The 19,016-nt window shown below is 44.3% G+C and overlaps 1 protein-coding gene across 1 annotated transcript in view; it reads right to left on the bottom strand.

Annotated features, from left to right (window-relative positions):
- LOC123507319 (potassium voltage-gated channel protein eag-like) overlaps positions 1-19,016 on the bottom strand; it is a 157,939-nt gene that overhangs the window by 38,814 nt on the left and 100,109 nt on the right. The window contains 3 exon segments of the mRNA XM_045260079.1: positions 2,325-2,339; positions 6,941-7,073; positions 17,755-17,855. Of these exon segments, the coding sequence (XP_045116014.1) occupies positions 2,325-2,339; positions 6,941-7,073; positions 17,755-17,855 (249 nt within the window).

The raw sequence follows: 19,016 nt of genomic DNA, 5'->3' as shown, positions 1-19,016 counted from the left end.
GCGCCACGCCTAGGAGCAGCGCCTCCACACTAGCTCTAGACTAAACACTATGTACTATTGACAAAACGCTAACCTGGTGCAAGTATGAGTGATAAAAAACGCAAAACTCTGTGTCAAAGGACATTTTATCTTTTTAATACGAGTTTCTGTACTGTTCAAACACTTCATTAGTTTTCCAGCAGTAGTTTTTCGTTTTTTCCATGCATTTTTTATACCAGGTCAGTGTTTTCCAAGTAGTACGGGGAGGGGGGAAGCCGAGAACCGGTTATGGGACACTGGGAGGAAGCTAAGGGTACAGTACACTAATAATCCTTACTACACCTGTGTTTTCCTGCTGGCGGGACTCTCACTCCTCATTGTCATCACTATCATCATCAGCTAACCATCTACAAGCAGTGGGGGTGTTTGTCCAGATGTAGACACACGTACATACATACACACACATACACGTACACACACATACACATCTGATGCGTTTGAGAAGTATTCAAGGGCGTAAGCTTTTTCATATGGGAACATAATAGTAATTGTAGTAATAGTAATAATAATAGTAATAATAGAAAGATAACATGCAAGGTATCTGAGAACACATTCCTGATGGCTGCTACGGAAAAAAGAGAAAAAAAAGGTTAAAACTCGCTTGGCTCTTCAAAATAAATGAGAGTTCTTTTTGGTTTACTGGGCTAAGAGCTATTGGCAGAGAATTTCTACTGCAGAGGCGTGGCAGAGGGGCCATCCACTCACGCCGCCACGACCCTGATGGGGGGGAGCGCGAGGGAAGGTGGAGGTGGAGGAGGTAAGGTGGAGGTGGAAGTGACAGGACGTAGGGTACAAGAGGAGTTGAATTTGAAGATGTTGGATAGAATATAGAAATGTAAATTGAAAGAATAGGATATAAAGGAAGAAGAAAAGGATGTACTGTAAAGAAAGAGGAAAAATAGGAGGAAGAAAGAGGTGAGAGAAGAGTAGGACATGGAGAGGAAGAAGAGAAGAGGAAAAGAAAAGGATGAGGAAAAACGAAGGAGGTAGAAGATAAAACATGAGTATAAAGAGTACGAATTAAAAGGAGGAGGAGGAGGAGGAGGAGGAGGAGGAGGAGGAGGAGGAGGAGGAGGAGGAGGAGGAGAAAGAGGAGGAGGAGAAAGAGGAGGAGGAGGAGGAGGAGGAGGAGGAAGAGGAGGAGGAGGAGGAGGAAAAAGGCGAAATAAGAGTAGGAATGAAATATGGGGAATAGTGGGAGACGATAAGCTGAGTTATGAAGGAATCGAGAAATAGGAAAAGAGAGGAGACAAGAAAATAAAAGAATAAAAGATGGCAGAGAAAAGAAAAATAATAACGAGAGAGAGAGAGAGAGAGAGAGAGAGAGAGAGAGAGAGAGAGAGAGAGAGAGAGAGAGAGAGAGAGAGAGAGAGAGAGAGAGAGAGAGAGAGAGAGAGAGAGAGAGAGAGAGAGAGAGAGAGAGAGAGAGAGAGAGAGAGAGAGAGAAAGTCACGTGACCAAATGCCAGGTAATGAGGAGGGAAAAAAATCCTGGGAATTTCATTGCTGAAGGAAACACGAGATTGGAGGAGGAGGAAGAGAGGGGCGAGGAGGAGGAGGAGGAGGAGGGTGGAAGGCTCCTTAGTGATAGCGGTGGTGGTGGTGGAGGTGGAGGGTCGACAGCCACACCCTCCAAACAGCGTGGAATGTGAAGGAAGCGGTGATGGCAAGGAGGTGGACGGAGGATTGAGGATTGAAGCGTTGAGTGGAAGGCGAGGAGCGACGTGATGGAAGGAAAAACGAGAGAGAGAGAGAGAGAGAGAGAGAGAGAGAGAGAGAGAGAGAGAGAGAGAGAGAGGGAGAGAGAGAGAGAAATTGGTAACTTGAGAAATTAAGAGAATATATACATGAAGAAGGTAGAGAAAGAAATTTAAAAGGATAAGAAGGAACAAACGAAATGGAGAGAGAGAGAGAGAGAGAGAGAGAGAGAGAGAGAGAGAGAGAGAGAGAGAGAGAGAGAGAGAGAGAGAGAGAGAGAGAGAGAGAGAGAGAGAGAGAGAGAGAGAGAGAGAGAGAGAGAGAGAGATCAAACAAATATCCTCAAGAGAATAGGATATGAGGGAGGAAGGAAGGCAGTGAAAGCAGGAAGGAAGGCAGGATGGAGGCAGCGGCAGACATTTGCAGGATAAGGAGAAGGTTTTTGCAATGCTGGACGCTCCCTCGGGCCGTAGGTGAGGCCGAGGAAGGGGGAGAGGGCGTGAGGGAGAAATAGTATGAGACAGAGAAAGAGAGAGAGAGGGAGAGAGAGAGAGAGAGAAATAAAGTGATTGGCTGAATCTTCGTTACCTGGAAGTCCGCTGTCTGTGGAGAGAACATGGGGCCAGATTAGTGGTGTGCGGAGCCGCCACACACGCGGGTAACAAGAGGCGAGGCACCACTAAGCTAAAGGTACTCGTAGAAGGAAGCGGTGGGCCAGATTCGCTGCGCCCCGGGGACATGCACGGCCGGGGACAGCAAAGGCTCCGTGCCCTCACAAGATTTGTTATGCCACCCTTCGCAGCAAACATTTAAGACTGTATTCTGAAACGCTTAGCTCTCTCACCACTGTTTCTCGAAGTCTTAGCTGATTTACTCTCTGTTTGTGTGTGTTTGTTTGCTATTCTACTGATGTAGATTTGTTAAACAGCCACTGGAATCAAGAGAACAGTTTAAATTCCATTACAACCACTGTTTCTCAAAGACTGTGTTGGCTTGACTAGCGTCTCGTTGTCTTGTGTCAAACAGATGTAGAAGTGACGAACTGTTTCTAGAATCACGACAGTTTAAACACCTCATCTCTGTAATAGTCTGAAAAAGATGATTTGTGTGGTGTTTGTAAGTGTTTGTGTTTGATTTTTGTACCAATGGAGATGCAGAATTGTTAAACCGTTCCTGTAATGGCGAGAACAGTGTTGATGATAGGTAGAAGACGCCCAGACGATTAAGAATACAGCCCATTTACAGACAGTGGCTACAGGAAGTGCTCTAATGGATCTCTCATTATCCTTTTAGTTACCACCATTATTTTCTCTCTCTTTTTCTCTCTCTGTTCTCTCTCTTTCTCTCTCTCTTTCTCTCTTTGCATCACTGTGACTGATATACACACAAATGCAAAATGCAACTCTGTATATCTTCTGTCTAGCGGGCCGTGGGGGGCGTGTGCTAGGGTGGGATAGGGAGGGGAAGGGCCAGTGGGCACTACAAACGAAGCCTCCGGTACCATGCCACGACCACTACACTACACGCCCGCCGCCCACCCTCGCCGCCCACACCCACTGGATCCGACATGGCAAAGTCCGTGGGTGTGGGTGGGAGGAGCGGGCGTGGCGGGCGGGGATGGGTGGGCGCTCCTAGCAGGGCTCCCACAACAACGAGAGACAGACGCCCTACCGCCGCCACCACCACAACCCTTGCCACGCGTCCTAACTCCCGCAGGAGGCGCTGGAGGAGATGACTGTTGGTGGCGGACGGTGGGCGGGTGGTGGTGGCGGCGGCTTGGGCTGGGAGGAGGCATGGCTCAGGCAGAGATAATTACCCGTGGTTTTACTCTTGGTTGGGCCAAAAACATCTTAGAATCTGCAAAGGAGGTATAATAGCAAGCTTAAGACAGTGAGTGGGGAGGGAGGGAGGGTTGGAGGGAGGGAGGGAGGGAAAGGGAAGGGTGGAGCTAAGGAGGGAGGGATGTGAATGGAGGAACAAGGGAGGACAGTCAATGGATGGGGCGTGGTTCTAAGAAATAGTTGGGAGGAGAAAGGAGAGAAGGAGGGAGGGTGGTGGAGCAGGGGAGAAGGAACAAAAGGGGCAGGAGACAGGGAGCATGGGGGTAGGGGGAAGAGGTCAGGGGCTAGGCAGGGCACAGGGCAAGGGACAGCCCGCCATCACACAGCTGTTGACTATTATCGAACTGAGAAAGGTTACAAGTTCACGAGTTCACACCTGAGTAAAGGTGCGTACACTTACTGGAGGACCCCTTGTGTCACGGCGGGGGGTGGGGTGAGGGGTGAGGGGTGAGGGGTGAGGAGGGGCAGGGAGGAGAGAATAAATGAAGTAATAGGGTGGTGAGAAAATGGAGCAGGTGTGGAGGGGTAGGGGAGAGGAAGGGAGGGGAGACTAAAGGGAGAAATGGGGCGGTGTGAGGAAAGTAAAGGTTCTATAAACTGTGAAATGTGAAGTGAAATTTAGTACAAGAAACATTCCTATAGGAACTTGAACAAGAGACGAGACATCCAGTGAGGTGAGACAAGACTTACTCTCAGGTACTCAAGGTGTTCACAGAGCAATCGGCGTTCCGGGAGGCGGGGGACTGGGACTTTGGGGACCAATTCGTGAATAGGCTTTCCCTGCGGGGGTCTGAGGGCCAGGGGGGGAGGGACCTACATGCAGGGCTGGGGGCTGGGGGCTGGGTGGGTGGGTGTCATGAACAGTGTCTGGCGGAGGAACCTTTATGCAAATTGTTCTGTCATCATCATCATCATCATCATCATCATCATCTCTAATTATCAGTGCTGCACATTGAGAGTGAGCATTGATTGTGTGATGGGTCAGTGAGTGGTTCCTTGTGAGTCACCAAGCAGACTGTCTCGTCCTCTGCTGGCACCGTGCACCGCGGCCCAAGGGTATCTTTACCGCTCGAGTCTGCCTCAAGGAACACTGGACACGCGAGCAGCAATGGTGAGGACAGTGAGGACAGGCAGTCATTCACCCTCACTCACCATCACTCACTGTACCGGGACCATTATAAGATTAGCCACAAGTTCTGATGACAAGCAAAGAGCGGAAGAACATGATTTATCACCGCGACATTAATCTACTCACGGAAGACTTATGACCTGCTTTGTGCGTCACTCAGACTGAGACGCACACCATGGCACTCACTCCCGGGTAAAGATACCTCGCCGCGTGTACAGCCGCGGGGTGCCTCACATCATAGGGACGTCAGAGGAACTGGTAATAACAAGGTTCACCCCGCACCAGCAAAATGAACCTCTCTATCTATCTATCTTTATCTATCTATCTCTATCTCTCTCTCTCTCTCTCTCTCTCTCTCTCTCTCTCTCTCTCTCTCTCTCTCTCTCTCTCTCTCTCTCTCTCTCTCTCTCTCTCTCTCTCTCTCTCTCTCTCTCTCTCTCTCTCTCTCTCTCTCTCTCTCTCTCTCTCTCTCTCTCTCTCTCTCTCTCTCTCTCTCTCTCTCTCTCTCTCTCTCTCGGCTCATTTCCTTGCAACTTCAAAACTTCCAGAACAAAACTTTAGAACCACAAGGACTTAACAACATTTTAACATCCGCTGCTCGCCCCGTGGTAAGCATAGTGACTGCTGCTTCCTCTCTTCCCACTCAGTAAGCATAGTGACCGTCCTTGCCCCACTCATCAAGCGTATTGACTGCTGCTTCCGCCCGTTCCACTCACCAAGCATAGTGCCGCTTTCCTCACCCACTCGGTAAGCATATTGACTCCTGCTTCTTCCTCACTATCCTCTCCCTACCCTTCCCTCACCCACTCACGGAGTATATTAACCCTTCCCTTACCCACTCAGTAAGCGTAGTGACTGATCTTCGTCCCACTCACCAAGCATATTGAATGTTGGTGTGTCCGCTCAACAAGCATATGCACTCTCCTCACCCACTTACTAAGCATACCACTCACTCACTCATTCACTCACTCACTCACTTACTCACTCACTCACTCACTACTCACTCAGGTCCTTCAAGCTCACCTGAGTTCACCTGTCCAGTCGTAAATCGATAAGGACAGCAGTTAATTTGGGACAGTGATCAACGAAGCTATCACACCTGTCTTGTCTTGGGGGTGGACAGGAGAAAGGGTGAAAGGGTAATAGGGTGATTGATAAAGGGTACTGTTCTTAATGCCACCTTGTCTCTCCCTTTACCTTCTCCCTTCACCCTTCACTCCTTGTCTTCCTTCAATTTCTTCTTTCTTTTTTTATGTAATAGTGAAACCCAGCCAAGGGGACAACAAATACTGATTGAAGAGAAAAATAAGATGAAAGGCCCACTGAGGTGCCAGTCCCCAAACAGGTTGAAGTTTTTAGTCATTACAGAAGCTCGAATGGCGAAGAGCAATTGTCAGGGTGTGAATACTAAGCAGGCCTCGATTAAATACCGGAGTTAAATGGTGGCAGCGAAGTGGGATAATTAAGTCCACACACACACACACACACACACACACACACACACACACACACACACACACACACACACACACACACACACCTCACCATCTCATCACCACATATTCCTCACCATCCATCACTCTCTAAACACGTCTCCCCTAGAGATCCTGTCAACACCGCTCAGCACCACTAACACCACCAAAACCCAAGCAAACACCAGCCACGACACCAAACTAGACTCCCAGAATTAGCACAGCCATCTTGGAGACAACACCACCACAGCTACACCACCACACCCGAACCGCAACACCAGAACACCCCAGGGGATCATAGGCAACCCTGGGCGGAACATTGGTACCTCAGAGGCTCCCCGAACAGAGCATAAACATCCAATTCCATTCCGAGAGAGAGCATGAGCCTTGACATTGGCCCCGGTATTGAGTATAAACACAGCGTTCCCCCGGATAGAGCATAAACAACCCTTCACTGCCCTGGACTAAGCATACACACCCTTCAGTGCCCCAATAAAGCATAAACACCCAAATAATGCCCTAGAAGCATCATAAATATCCAAATAGTGCCCTGAAACAGCATAATCCCCCCATAAAATTACCCGGACACAGCATAATGCACCGCATAGATCTCAGGAAGCAGCATAATCACTATCAGAACCTCCTAAAGATAAACATGAGTGGACACATAGTCAGCAGCCCCCTTGAGATATCCCGCAGTGAGGACAAGACAAGGCACTCCCTAACACTCCAACAAAGCCCCAAGAAGCGATGGCGACTCACGGTTCTTCTTGTAGAGGAGGATCTCGAACTGGTCTTGTTGCTGGTTCTCGAGACACTGCTCTATCCGGGATATGGTCTCCTTGTCCGTCAGCTCCCCGTACATGAAGCTGCAGCGGCATGACTTCTGCATCACCTGACGGAGGAGAGAGCGCTTAGTGTTCTTAGTGTGTGTGTAAGTGGTGGACGTGGTCAGAGTAGGAGTAAGCATGGAAGTTTGAGTTTCTAGGAGTAAAATGACGCGATAGGTGTGTGAAATTGTACAGTCCTATGAAGAAAATCAGGATAAAGTGTTTAGTGTGTGTGTCTGTGTAAATATTGGTGCATGTCGTCAATAAGTAGGGAAGTCTGCGTTTGTAGGAATAGAGGGACAGGATAAATGTGTGAAACTGTAGAATCCTATGAAGAAAATTAAGAGAAAATGTTGTTATTGAAGATTTTTACTTGAAAATAGTGAAAGACAAAGAAAAGAAAGATGAGAAGACAAGGTTTAGTGTGTGTGTGTGTGTGTGTGTGTGTGTGTGTGTGTGTGTGTGTGTGTGTGTGTGTGTGTGTGTGTGTGTGTGTGTGTGCATGTGTGTGTGGTAGGCGTCATCAGAGTAGCAATAAATATAGAAGTTTGTGTTTGTAAGAATAGAGAGACAGAGTAGGTGTTTGAAACAGTAAAATCCGAAGAAAACTAGGAGAAAAACATTACTTCATAGAACCGTGAAGAACAAAAAGAAGAAAAAAGACGCCAGTGTGCGTTCTGATGGTTGTCTTAATGGTAGGAATCAGTAGAAAATGTAACGTTTGTACAAATAAAAACTGGCGATTGTTTATAGTTGTCACTGAGAACATTTTACCATTGGAGAAAAGACACATGAAGAAAAACGAGGATGTTGAAATATACTGGAATATCATAGATGGCTTTCACGTGGGAGAGTCGCTTAGATGCAGTGGGAGAGAGGTAGGACGGTAATGGCAGCAGGAAGAAGGCGGAAGGGCGTTAGTGGAGAGGAAGGAGTGTGCTGCTGTGAGGCTAGTGAAGGAGGAGGAGGAGGAGGAGGAGGACTGGCTAGAGTGTGACGTAGTAAGAGAGAGAGAGTTCAGAGAGGGAGAGAGCGAGCGGGAGGAGGAGTGGTAATGGCGGGCGGGCTAGAAGAGGAAGAAGAGGAGGAGGAGGAGGAGGAGGAAGAGGAGGAAGTCAGTTGCTCGGTGAGGGAGATAGGAAGCGCATGAGGAGGAAGAAGAGGAAGAAGCGAGCCAGTTGCTGGGAGATTCTGTCCTAGGAGAGAGAGAGAGAGAGAGAGAGAGAGAGAGAGAGAGAGAGAGAGAGAGAGAGAGAGAGAGAATGTTAATCTCTGACATAGTTTCTGTTTGCGCTGCGTTTATGCAAGAGAAATTAGATTCACTCCCCGTTTCCCTCCTCACCCCTTGCCCTCACCCACCCCTTCCCTTCCCCCACCCCTCCATCTACTCCTACCACTTCCCTGGGTGCTAAAGACTTTTGAGATTCCTGAAGTTGCTTTGAAGGAAGAGACGGGACCGGATGAACTAGAGGCAGTGTTCAACAAGAGGCGAATAGCAAGTGGAAAAAAAGAGCGATGAAAGGATGTAGTGTTGATGAGCTGTTCTTGAAAGTGGATGCAAGGAGGAGGAGGAGCAGGAGTGTGGAAGTTAGAGGAGCGGGAAAAAAGATAGGTGGGAGAGGAAAAGGAGGAGAATAGGAGAGAAACTAAGTGCGGTGGAGTTAGAAGACGAGAAAAAAAATGAAAGGAAGGAGGAACGAGGACAGAAAGGGAAGAAAGTGAAGGAAAATAGAAAGAAATGAGTATAAGGAAAATAAAACAGAGAAATAGATAGGAGTAGGAATGAACAGTAAAAAATAGAATAATGAAAGGAAGAAGAGTAAGGAGAAAAAGAAGAAAGAAAATCAAATTGGAGGAAAGAAAAGTAGGAATAGAAACAAGAGCAAGGATGAAAAATAAGAAAGATGGATAAGGAAAAATAGAACACAGAAGAGGAGGAGGAAGAGTAGGAATGGAGATAAAGAAATTATAAATGGAACAGGAGAAAATGAAGGCGATAAAAAGGAGGAGGAAGAAGACAGTAGGTAAACAAGGAAGAAAGAAAGGAAGGAAGGAAGGAAAGAAGGAAAAAAGGCAGAAAGGAAGGAAGGAAGGAAGGAATGAATGAATGAATGAATGAAGGAAGGAAGGAAAGAAGGAAGAAAGAAGGAAAGAAAGGAAGGAAAGAAGGAAAAAAGGCAGGAAGGAGGGAAGGAAAGGAAGGAAGGAAGGAAGGAAGGAAGGGATTTGCACTTCACCTTTCCTCGTTATTAATTAGATGACATGCAAAGGACACGACAAGGTAAGACAGGTGTGATTACCTCATAAATCTTACCTGTACTGCGTGACTTGAGGGGTGACGGTCTCTCTCTCTCTCTCTCTCTCTCTCTCTCTCTCTCTCTCTCTCTCTCTCTCTCTCATCTAAACATAATTCTTGCCTTCAAATATGAAAAGCTCTCTCTTGCCTTCAAATCTCTCTCTCGACAATTTTAAACTCTCTCTCTCTCTCTCTCTCTCTCTCTCTCTCTCTCTCTCTCTCTCTCTATCTCTCTCTCTCTCTCTCTCTCTCTCTCTCTCTCTCTCTCTCTCTCTCTCTCTCTCTCTCTCTCTCTCTCTCTCTCTCTCTCTCTAATATGAAAAGCGACATTTCTTTCCTCATTACTCATAAAGTGTTTAGTAAAATATGTTTCTACTTCGCTTAAACTCCTTTTTTTTTATTATGCGCTTCAAACTTTCTGACTTGCTGTTATGTGACGAGAGTTCCTCAGCTTTATTTTTCACCTTTTTTTGGACCAGCAGTTAAAATTTTTCGTTGGAACATTCACGTTTTTCACACCTTCTAATTATGAGCGACGCCTTTTTCCACTTAATTTTTTTTTTTTTTTTCATTCACTCACACACACACACACACACACACACACACGCTTTTACTCTCCCAAGGGTTAAAGTTTTCTGGGGGCAAGATAATTACAAGTGGCATTTTACTCAGTTAACTTTTCCATGCATTTTCTATTTTTCTCGCCATCCCGAAGCGTTTAAGCGTTCTGAAGCGAAGGGTGGAGCTATTTGTGGCGTTAATATGCAAAAAAAAAATTGAAAAATCCTTTGGGACATCCTTGCCGTGTCCTTTGTGGGGTATCCTAAACTATTCCTCTTGGTTCTTATTTGTTTTTCCTTACCTGGTTCTGCTTTGGTTCTTAGACTCTCTTCTGGTTCTCTCTCTGGGTTTTAGACTTCTATTTCTTCTGGTTCTTTTGATACTGTCCTTGCCTGGTTCTGTTATACGTGGTTCTCTCTCTATACATTCTTTTCAGTGGTTCTTCTTTTTCCTTGGTTCTTTTTTCCTGTTTTTCCTTACTTGGTTCTGTCCTTTTGAGTTTTAGACTCCTCTCTTTCTGGTTCTCTCTCTGGTACTGTTCTAATCTGGTTCTGCCCTGCGTGGTTCTCCCTCCTACTCTTTCCATGTGGTTCTTCTTTTTCATTGGTTCTTTCTTGCCTAGGTTCTGCATTTTCCTGTTTTTTTTCTTTGCCTAGTTCTGTCTTGGTTCTCTGATACTGTCCTTGTCCGGTTCTTCCCTACGTTTTTCCATGGGGTTCTAATTCCTGGTTCTTTCTTGCCTGGGTTCTTCATTTTCCTGTTTTTTCCTTACTTGGTTTTGTCCTATTTGGTTCTAGACATCCTTTCCTTCTGGTTCTTCCCTTGTTACTGTTCTTATCTTCTCTAATCTTCCATGTGGTTCTTCCTTTTCCTTTTCACCTGCCTGGTTCTGTCTTCCTTGATTTCTGACTCCCCTTCTTTTCGGTTCTTTTATTGCTGTTCTTGTCTTTTCTCCCCTACGTGACCCTGCATAGTCTCCCTTTCCACCTGCTTCTTAATTCCTCTAGTTTATGAATTCCTATTGCCTGAAGAGTTAAATTGTCTGGGCTTTATTGCAGCATTAAAGCGAGGACGTTGCAAGACTAGTTGTTTTTTTACGAGGTCTAATATTAAATGCTGCAGTTTCGCCCTCCCCTCTCCCCGTTGTGAGCGTTCCAAGCCTTCTATTATGCGTTGTTTTTATTGTATTTACCGTTGCCTTGCCGCAGTGACCAAGGCTCGTCTTCTCAAACACTTCTCTGCTTCACCTCCGCTATTGCAAGAGGCTTTATTTGAATTTGCATGTTTTTTTAAGGTTCTAGAGGCAGAGTGACAAGATTTCTACATTGTTAACTGGAGAAACACTCTTGAAAATCCCTCTAGTCATCACTGTGGCCTTGGAAAATAGTCGTGGTGAGAGATAATAGCGTTTTTTAAGTGTTTTTACTGTTCTAGAGACAGAGTGACAAGATTTCTGCATTATCAACTGGAGAAACACTCTTGAAAACCTCGCTCATCATCTCCGTAGCTTTGGAAAACAGTCGTGGTGAGAGAGAAGAGCGTTGCTAAGGTGTTTTTACGGTTCTAGAGGCAGAGTGACAAGATTTCTGCATCATTAACTGGAGAAACACTCTTGAAAACCCAGCTAATCATCACTGTGGCCTTGGAAAATAGTCGTGGTGAGAGAGCAAAGCGTTTCTAAATACGGACGTAAGAGTACACAGAGAACGGGCAGTAACCGGGCGTGCTGTAGGCTGGGACTGGGAGGAAAAGTTTTGGCAGGTGAAAGAAACGGTGCAAGATAGATGGTGATAAATTGGGCGTTGAGGGGAGGCCGGCTGTATAGAGGTAAAAACACTGCAGATGGTGAATTAGATAGATGATGGTAGACGGGGTAGTGAAGGGAGGCACGGTGAAAGATGCAGTAAAGAATATGTTATTGAAATGGAGGTGGAGAATGGAAAGGTAAGGTTGACAGTACAGAGGAGAAAAAGGAGTACAGGATTACATAGACGAAGATAAAGTGAAGCTGACTGTTAGGTGAAAAAAAGTTATTATTGACGATATGAAGGAAAACAATACGAATGATTTAGAGCAAGACAGAAAAAGTGTAGAAAAATCAAGACAAAGGAGGCTGACTTAAATAAAAAAAAAAAAGTTATTACTGACAATATAAAGAAAACAATACTATAATTAACTAAACCAAGACTGAAAATGTATAGGAAATAGCAAAATAGCTAAAAATGAAGACAAAAATAAGGAGATACAGAAAAAACAAGGTGGCGATTTAGATGAAGACAAAAGGGGTGTGGATAGGACAACTAATGGTAGAGAAAGGGCGGAAGAGGCGGTATAATTGAGATGAATGACGATAGAAAAGGCTGTAGAGGAGACTGGCTGATAGTGTAGAGATAGAAGACAGACGCATGCGATTGAGATGGATGAAGATAAAGAAGAAGACGGAGAGAAAAGAAGGAAAGAATAGAGATAATAAAGACAGTAGAAAGTAGAAACGATGCAGTAGATGAGAAAGAGAAAATAGACACGATGATATTGAGATGGATAAAGAAAAGAGGATAAACAAAAACAGAGAGAACAGAATAAAGAAAGAATAGAGACAATAGAAAAACAGAGACGAAAAGAGAAGAAGGAAGGAATAGAGATAACAGAAAGACAGTCGGAACCAGAAAAAATGCAATACATAAAACAGATATAAAGAGAAAAGAACTAAGAAAGAAACAGAGTAAAGGAGAGAAGAAAGAAGAAGATAAGAGAAGAAAGGAAGACAAAAAAGGTTAGATATAAAATAGAAGAAAAGGAACAAGGAAGACAGAGAGAGAGAGAGAGAGAGAGAGAGAGAGAGAGAGAGAGAGAGAGAGAGAGAGAGAGAGAGAGAGAGAGAGAGAGAGAGAGAGAGAGAGAGAGAGAGAGAGAGAGAGAGAGAGAGAGAGAGAGAGAGAGAGAGAGAGAGAGGTAAAATATTGGCTAGGATTGACAGGTAGAAAGACAAGACTGTGAGAACATGCATTGATTGTAAGAGAGAGAGAGAGAGAGAGAGAGAGAGAGAGAGAGAGAGAGAGAGAGAGAGAGAGAGAGAGAGAGAGAGAGAGAGAGCAAGAGGGTAGACGCATGTTACCGGAAGATACAGTTGTGAAAAGAGAAAAAAAGAGAGAAAGAAGAAAGATAACTCTACATCCTCTTTCTCAGCGCTCACCTGCCTACCTGTCACGATCTTAATTACCTGCCAAGGGTCCCAGGTAACTGTCAATATGGCCGACCAGGTAACGAAAGAGTGCTCAGATGTGTAGATAATACTCTCTCTCTCTCTCTCTCTCTCTCTCTCTCCAATAATAATCATGGTGGAGAAATTAAATCATGAGGAAGCCACGCAACCCTTCTTTCCTCCTCCTCCTCCTCCTCCTCCTCCTCCTCCTCCTCCTCTTCTCTTCTTCCTCTCTTCCTCCTCCTCCTCCTCCTCTTCTTGCACACCAGAGCGTAGTGAAGACAAGGCAACTGACGATAACTCTCTCTCTCTCTCTCTCTCTCTCTCTCTCTCTCTCTCTCTCTCTCTCTCTCTCTCTCTCTCTCTCTCTCTCTCTCTCTCTCTCTCTCTCTCTCTCTCTCTCTCTCTCTCTCTCTCTCTCTCTCTCTCTCTGACATAACAAACTAAACTGCAATTTTTCATGGTTTAGAAGAGAGAGAGAGAGAGAGAGAGAGAGAGAGAGAGAGAGAGAGAGAGAGAGAGAATATCCTTGGGGAAATCTGAGCAAAGATTAATATTATCCCACTTTAATTTTCTCTCTCTCTCTCTCTCTCTCTCTCTCTCTCTCTCTCTCTCTCTCTCTCTCTCTCTCTCTCTCTCTCTCTCTCTCTCTCTCTCTCTCTCTCTCTCTCTCTCTCTCTCTCTCTCTCTCATTAATCTTCTCCCTTCTTCATCGCTGTCTCTGTCTCTCCTCTCATTCATCTCTGTTATTCTCTGTTTCTGTCTCTCTTCCGCCTTGTTCTGACACCTGCTTCGCCCGGGAGGAGGAGGAGGAAGAGGAGGAGGAGGAAGAGGAGGAGGAGGAGGAGGAGGAGGAGGAGGAGGAGGAGGAGGAGGAGGAGGAGGAGGAGGAGGAGGAGGAGGAGGAGGAGGAGGAGGAGGAGGAGGGAGGAGGAGGAGGAGGAGGAGGAGGAGGAGGAGGAGGAGGAGGAGGAGGAGGAGGAGGAGGAGGAGGAGGAGGAGGAGGAGGAGGAGGAGGAGGAGGAGGAGGAGGATTACAGCTTGGGAGTCTGCGTGGGATGGAAGGATCTGGACGACAGAGAGAGAGAGAGAGAGAGAGAGAGAGAGAGAGAGAGAGAGAGAGAGAGAGAGAGAGAGAGAGATGGAAGCTGCATAGAAAGAAAGAAAAAGAGGAAAAAAGAAGAGGAAAGGAAAAAATGGGAGGAAAGGGAATATGGAGGAGAGGAACAGTGGTGGTGGTGGTGGTGGTGGAGGTGGTAGTGATGGTGGTAGTGGTGGTGGTGGTGGTGATGGTGGTGGTGGTGGTGGTGGTGATGGTGGTGGTGGTGGTGGTGGTGGTGGTTTATTAAAATATCTTATAAGTTTTAGTGTTTTGTTTTCTTTTTTTTCTTTTTCTCCTTTTGCATTTTATATTTTTGTCAGCTTTTTTTATTTTCTTCTCTTTTATTGTCATTAATATTGTTGTTATCCTCATTATCCTTTTCCTCCGTTTGTTTTTGTGTTTTCTTTCTCCTTTTCTTCTCTTTTATCTTTCCTTTCATCTTTTCCTCTATGATTGTTGTTGTTATTGTTGTTGTTATTGTTATTGTTGTTATTATTGTTGTTGTTGTTGTTTTTGTTGTTGTAATCTTCGTTATCTTCATCGTTAGTAAAGCAAGCATTTCACACACACACACACACACACACACACACACACACACACACACACACACACACACACACACACACACACACACACACACACACACACACACACACACACACACACACACAGCAAGGTTTAACAGACTCTGAGTTAACGCTTCTGTAATCTGCGCAGCTCAGTTCTTAAGAGCATTTCTGACTTCATTCCCTACATTATTAATTGACTACATTACAATACAGACGGCTCAAGTAATCTTTCTTATGTTATCCTTTACTTTTCTTTATTTTCTTGCTCATTTTTCTCTTTTTCATTTATTTTATTGATATTTAATTTTTTTTTGTCATTTAACCTTTTTCTGGGGTAATTTTTCTTCTTCTCATTTTTCTTTTTTCTTATTTTCTTTTACTTTTCTATCATTTCCTTCTTTTCTTTTCTTTTTATCATTCATCTTGTTTTTTTCTTTCTTTTCCTCTTTTCTTTCATTTTTATCATCCATATTATTGTTTTTCCTTTTTTTTCTTCCTTTCCTTTCCTCTTATCATTTATCTTGTTTGTCTTATTCCTATTGTCATTTGCTTTCTTTGTATTGTCATTTCCACAAAGGGTATAAAGGATTAACCACGTGTTTCTCTGTCTATGTAAAGGAAGTCTCTATCCTTCTCTCTGTTCCTTTCTTTATCATCTTCCTTCTATCTATCATCCTGTTTTGATTCTTTTTCATTGTTTTTTTTTCATTGATTTATTTTTCTTTTTTCTTTTTATCTTTTTGTGTGTCATTGTTATGGGTGTCTGCTCTCTCTCTCTCTCTCTCTCTCTCTCTCTCTCTCTCTCTCTCTCTCTCTCCCCCTCCCCTACCTATCCACCTCACCTCTTTAATCCCCACCCTTTCTTGCTCTGCCACGCCCGTTCCTTACCCCCGCCCACCCCGCCCATCCCCGCCCACTCTAACCCCGCCCTAAACTGCCCCGCCCACCCCTGGCCTCGCCCCGCGCCTCACCTCACCTTTCTATTTTTTTGACATTCGTTTTCTTTCATAATTTTAATCGTGTTTTGATGAGTGACTAAAGTAAATGTGAGGTTGTGTTGATTTTTCTTGTTTTTTCGTTTTTTGTAAGTTTGTGAGGTTAGTGAGGTTGGGAATGTTTGTTTATCTATTTATTCACTTGTTTATTGATTTATTTATTCAGTCAGTCAGTTAGATTGTAATTTTAGGTGTTTGGTCAGTCAGTCAGTCAGTCAGTCAGTCAATATGTTAGTCAGTCAGTCAATCCGTCCGTCAGTCAGTCATTCAATTAGTTATCAATTTGTATTTTCTCGAATCATTCCATAATTTTTTTTTTCGAGAATTTATAGATTGATTCGCTCTCCCTCTCTCCCTCTCTCTCCTTTCACTCTCTCACTCACACTCACACTCTCATTCCTGCTCCACCTTTTCTATTTCCTTCACCCTCGTCCCAATTTCGCATTTTTGCTTATTCTTCCCACGCACCCTTTCATTCCTTCACATTTTCCTCTTTCCTTTCTCTCCTATTGTGTGTCTGTCTGCCTGCTTGCATGTCTGTCTGTCTGTCTGTCTGTCTGTCTGTGTATTTATCTATCTATCTATGTCTTTGTCTCGTTGTCTTTTCTCTGTCTGTGTTTCTCTATACATTTTCCAAGTTTCCACCTTCTCTAGCTTTGAATTCATCTCTTTTACTAGTCAGCACTCAAACTCCATATTGCTCCTCTCTCTTTCCCTTATTGAGTAAATCTTTATACTCTTTCTAGTCTGTCTCTGTGTTTCTGTATCTCTGTAAACACATTTTCCAAGTTTCCACGTTCTTTGTCTTTAAATTCTTCCACTCCTTTACTAGTCATCGCTCAAACTCCCTCTCACTCCTGTCTTTCCCTTATGAAGCAAATCTTTATGCTCTTTCTAGTCTGTCTCTGTGTTTCTATATTTCTGTGTACACATTATCGAAGTTTCCACGTTCTTTGTCTTTAAATTCTTCCTCTCTTTTACTAGTCAGCACACAAGCTCCCTCTTACTCCTCTCTCTTTCCCTTATTGAGCAAACCTTTATGGTCTGGCGTGAAATGCGAGCAGAGCAGATTGGTGGCTGTCCTGAGAAATACTCCTCTTCTTTCCTCTCTGTTTTCACTATTCCAGGCGTTAACATTCCCCCTCCTAGCCCCGTTTTCTGTTCCTTTGTAGTCTCAGGTGGTGGTGGTGGTTGTGGTGGTGGTGGTGAAGCGTGTGGAGGGTGTAGAAGCAGGGTTGGTGTTTCATAATGGTGTTTGCGGCAAGGTAAGGTATTCAGGTGAGCTGTGTGCGATTTGCATGCTCCTTGCCAGAACAGGTGTGAACTCACGGCTACCTGCTTGTTAATTGCCTCGCTCGAAGCTCTGCCTGGTATCACAGCTGGGAGGTTTTGAAGATTAAATTGTGTTGAGGGTATAAATTTGCCTTCTATAGTTTGTGGATACGTGTGGGTAGGTGGAGGAACTTGGGGGTTAAGTATGGGTGTTAGAAGTGGATGAGTCTGGATATTAGGAGATAGAGAAAGAGAGGGAGAGAAGGAGAGGAGTAAGGAGGCTAGTTTGGTCCTCACAACTATCTCTGAACCCCCATAAAACCACAACACACGTCCAATTCATCTTTTCAAGTGTCTCACCCATCACTCCTGCAGTAAAACGTGAAGAAAGAGAGACAAACCTTGGGGAAACGTACCCACACACACACACACACACACACACACACACACACACACACACACACACACACACACACACACACACACACACACACACACACACACACACACACACACACACACACAAACACAAGCACCTTTTTATCCCCACACACGTATCCAAACACATACACACATACACAACAAACAGAAGCAAAACGATACAATCACAAGGTATCACAACACACACTCACACAAACACAAGGAAGGGCAAGAAAAGCATAAGAGTCAACTAGAAAGAAGAACAAGGCAGTACAATCCAAACACTAACAGACACTAGAAACACAACCACTTGAGAGCCTCGTACTCACCTCCGCTCTGTTGTAACCGGCAATTTTGCAGAAGGACTCATTGCAGTAAACAATGGGATAGTCTACGATCTGAGCGTTGGCCAAGAGGAAACTGGAATCCGCTGTAAGGAAAACGAGAGTCTTAGTGTTGAGAGAGGCGAAGGGAAGGCGAGATAAGGGATTAACTGTGTGTAGGAGGAGGAGGAGGAGAAGAAGGAGGACGGTGGAGGTAGGGAAGAAATTGAAGAAGTTGTTGTAATAGTAGAAGGAGAAAGAAAGAGAAAAATAAACAATAACAAGAACAGGAACAAGAAGTGACAGCCTTTGAAATGAGAAGGAGGAGGAGGAAGAGAAGGAAAAAAATGATGGAGGTAGGAAAGGAGGGGTTGAAGAAGTAGTAGTAATAGTAGAAGAAAGATAAAAGAAGAGAAGAAAAAGAATAACAAGAACAAGAACAAAATAATAAGAGGAAAAGGAAGATGGTGGAGATAGAGAGGGAGAGATTGAAGAAGTAGTAGTAATAGCAGAAGAAGGAGAAAAGAAGAAGAATAAAAGGGAAATAACAAGAACAGGAACAATAATGACTGATTGAAATGAAAGGGAGAACGGAGACGAAAAGTTGTAGATGAAGAACAAAAACAAGAAAATAAGTATTGAAATTAACAAGAGTAACAATAATTAGAAGAATAACAAGAATGAAAACAAGAGAAAGAAGAAATAGAAGGAGGAGAAAGAAGGAGAACCAGAAAGATAAGAAACAAATAAAAATGAGAACAAGCACACCAGGGGAAGACGAAGAAGAGAAAAGGAAGAAATAAGATAAAAGAAGAGAAGAGAGAGAAGGAAATGGAAGCAAAACTAGAAATAAGAAGGTGAAAGAATACAGAAAAAAGAGAAAAGGAAGAGGAAGAAGAGGAACAAGAGTAATGTATACGTCTGACCATAGGATCAAAAAGTGAAAAAGGAGACAGTAACGATGATAAAGATGGGGAGAGGGAGGACAAGGAAGGAAGGAAGCAGGAAAAAGGGGAAGATTAATGAACTGAAGAAATGTATGGTGAAGGAGGAAGAGGAGATGGTGAGAGGAGGAGAGGAGTGGATGGTGAGAGATGGTGATGAAGGTGAAGCTGTGATAAAGAGGAGAGTGAAAGGGATTAATGGTGAGTGATGGAGAGAGAGAGAGAGAGAGAGAGAGAAGAGAAGAGAAGAGAAGAGAAGAATAGAAAAAGTAAAAAGAAAAGTGAAGAGAAGAGAAGAAAAAAGAAATAAAAGGAAAGGAGAGA

Source organism: Portunus trituberculatus, chromosome 22 (genome assembly GCF_017591435.1).
Source record: "Portunus trituberculatus isolate SZX2019 chromosome 22, ASM1759143v1, whole genome shotgun sequence".
NCBI lineage: Eukaryota > Metazoa > Arthropoda > Malacostraca > Decapoda > Portunidae > Portunus > Portunus trituberculatus.
Note: the sequence above shows the minus strand (reverse complement) of the source record. Positions and strands in the feature narration are given on the sequence as shown.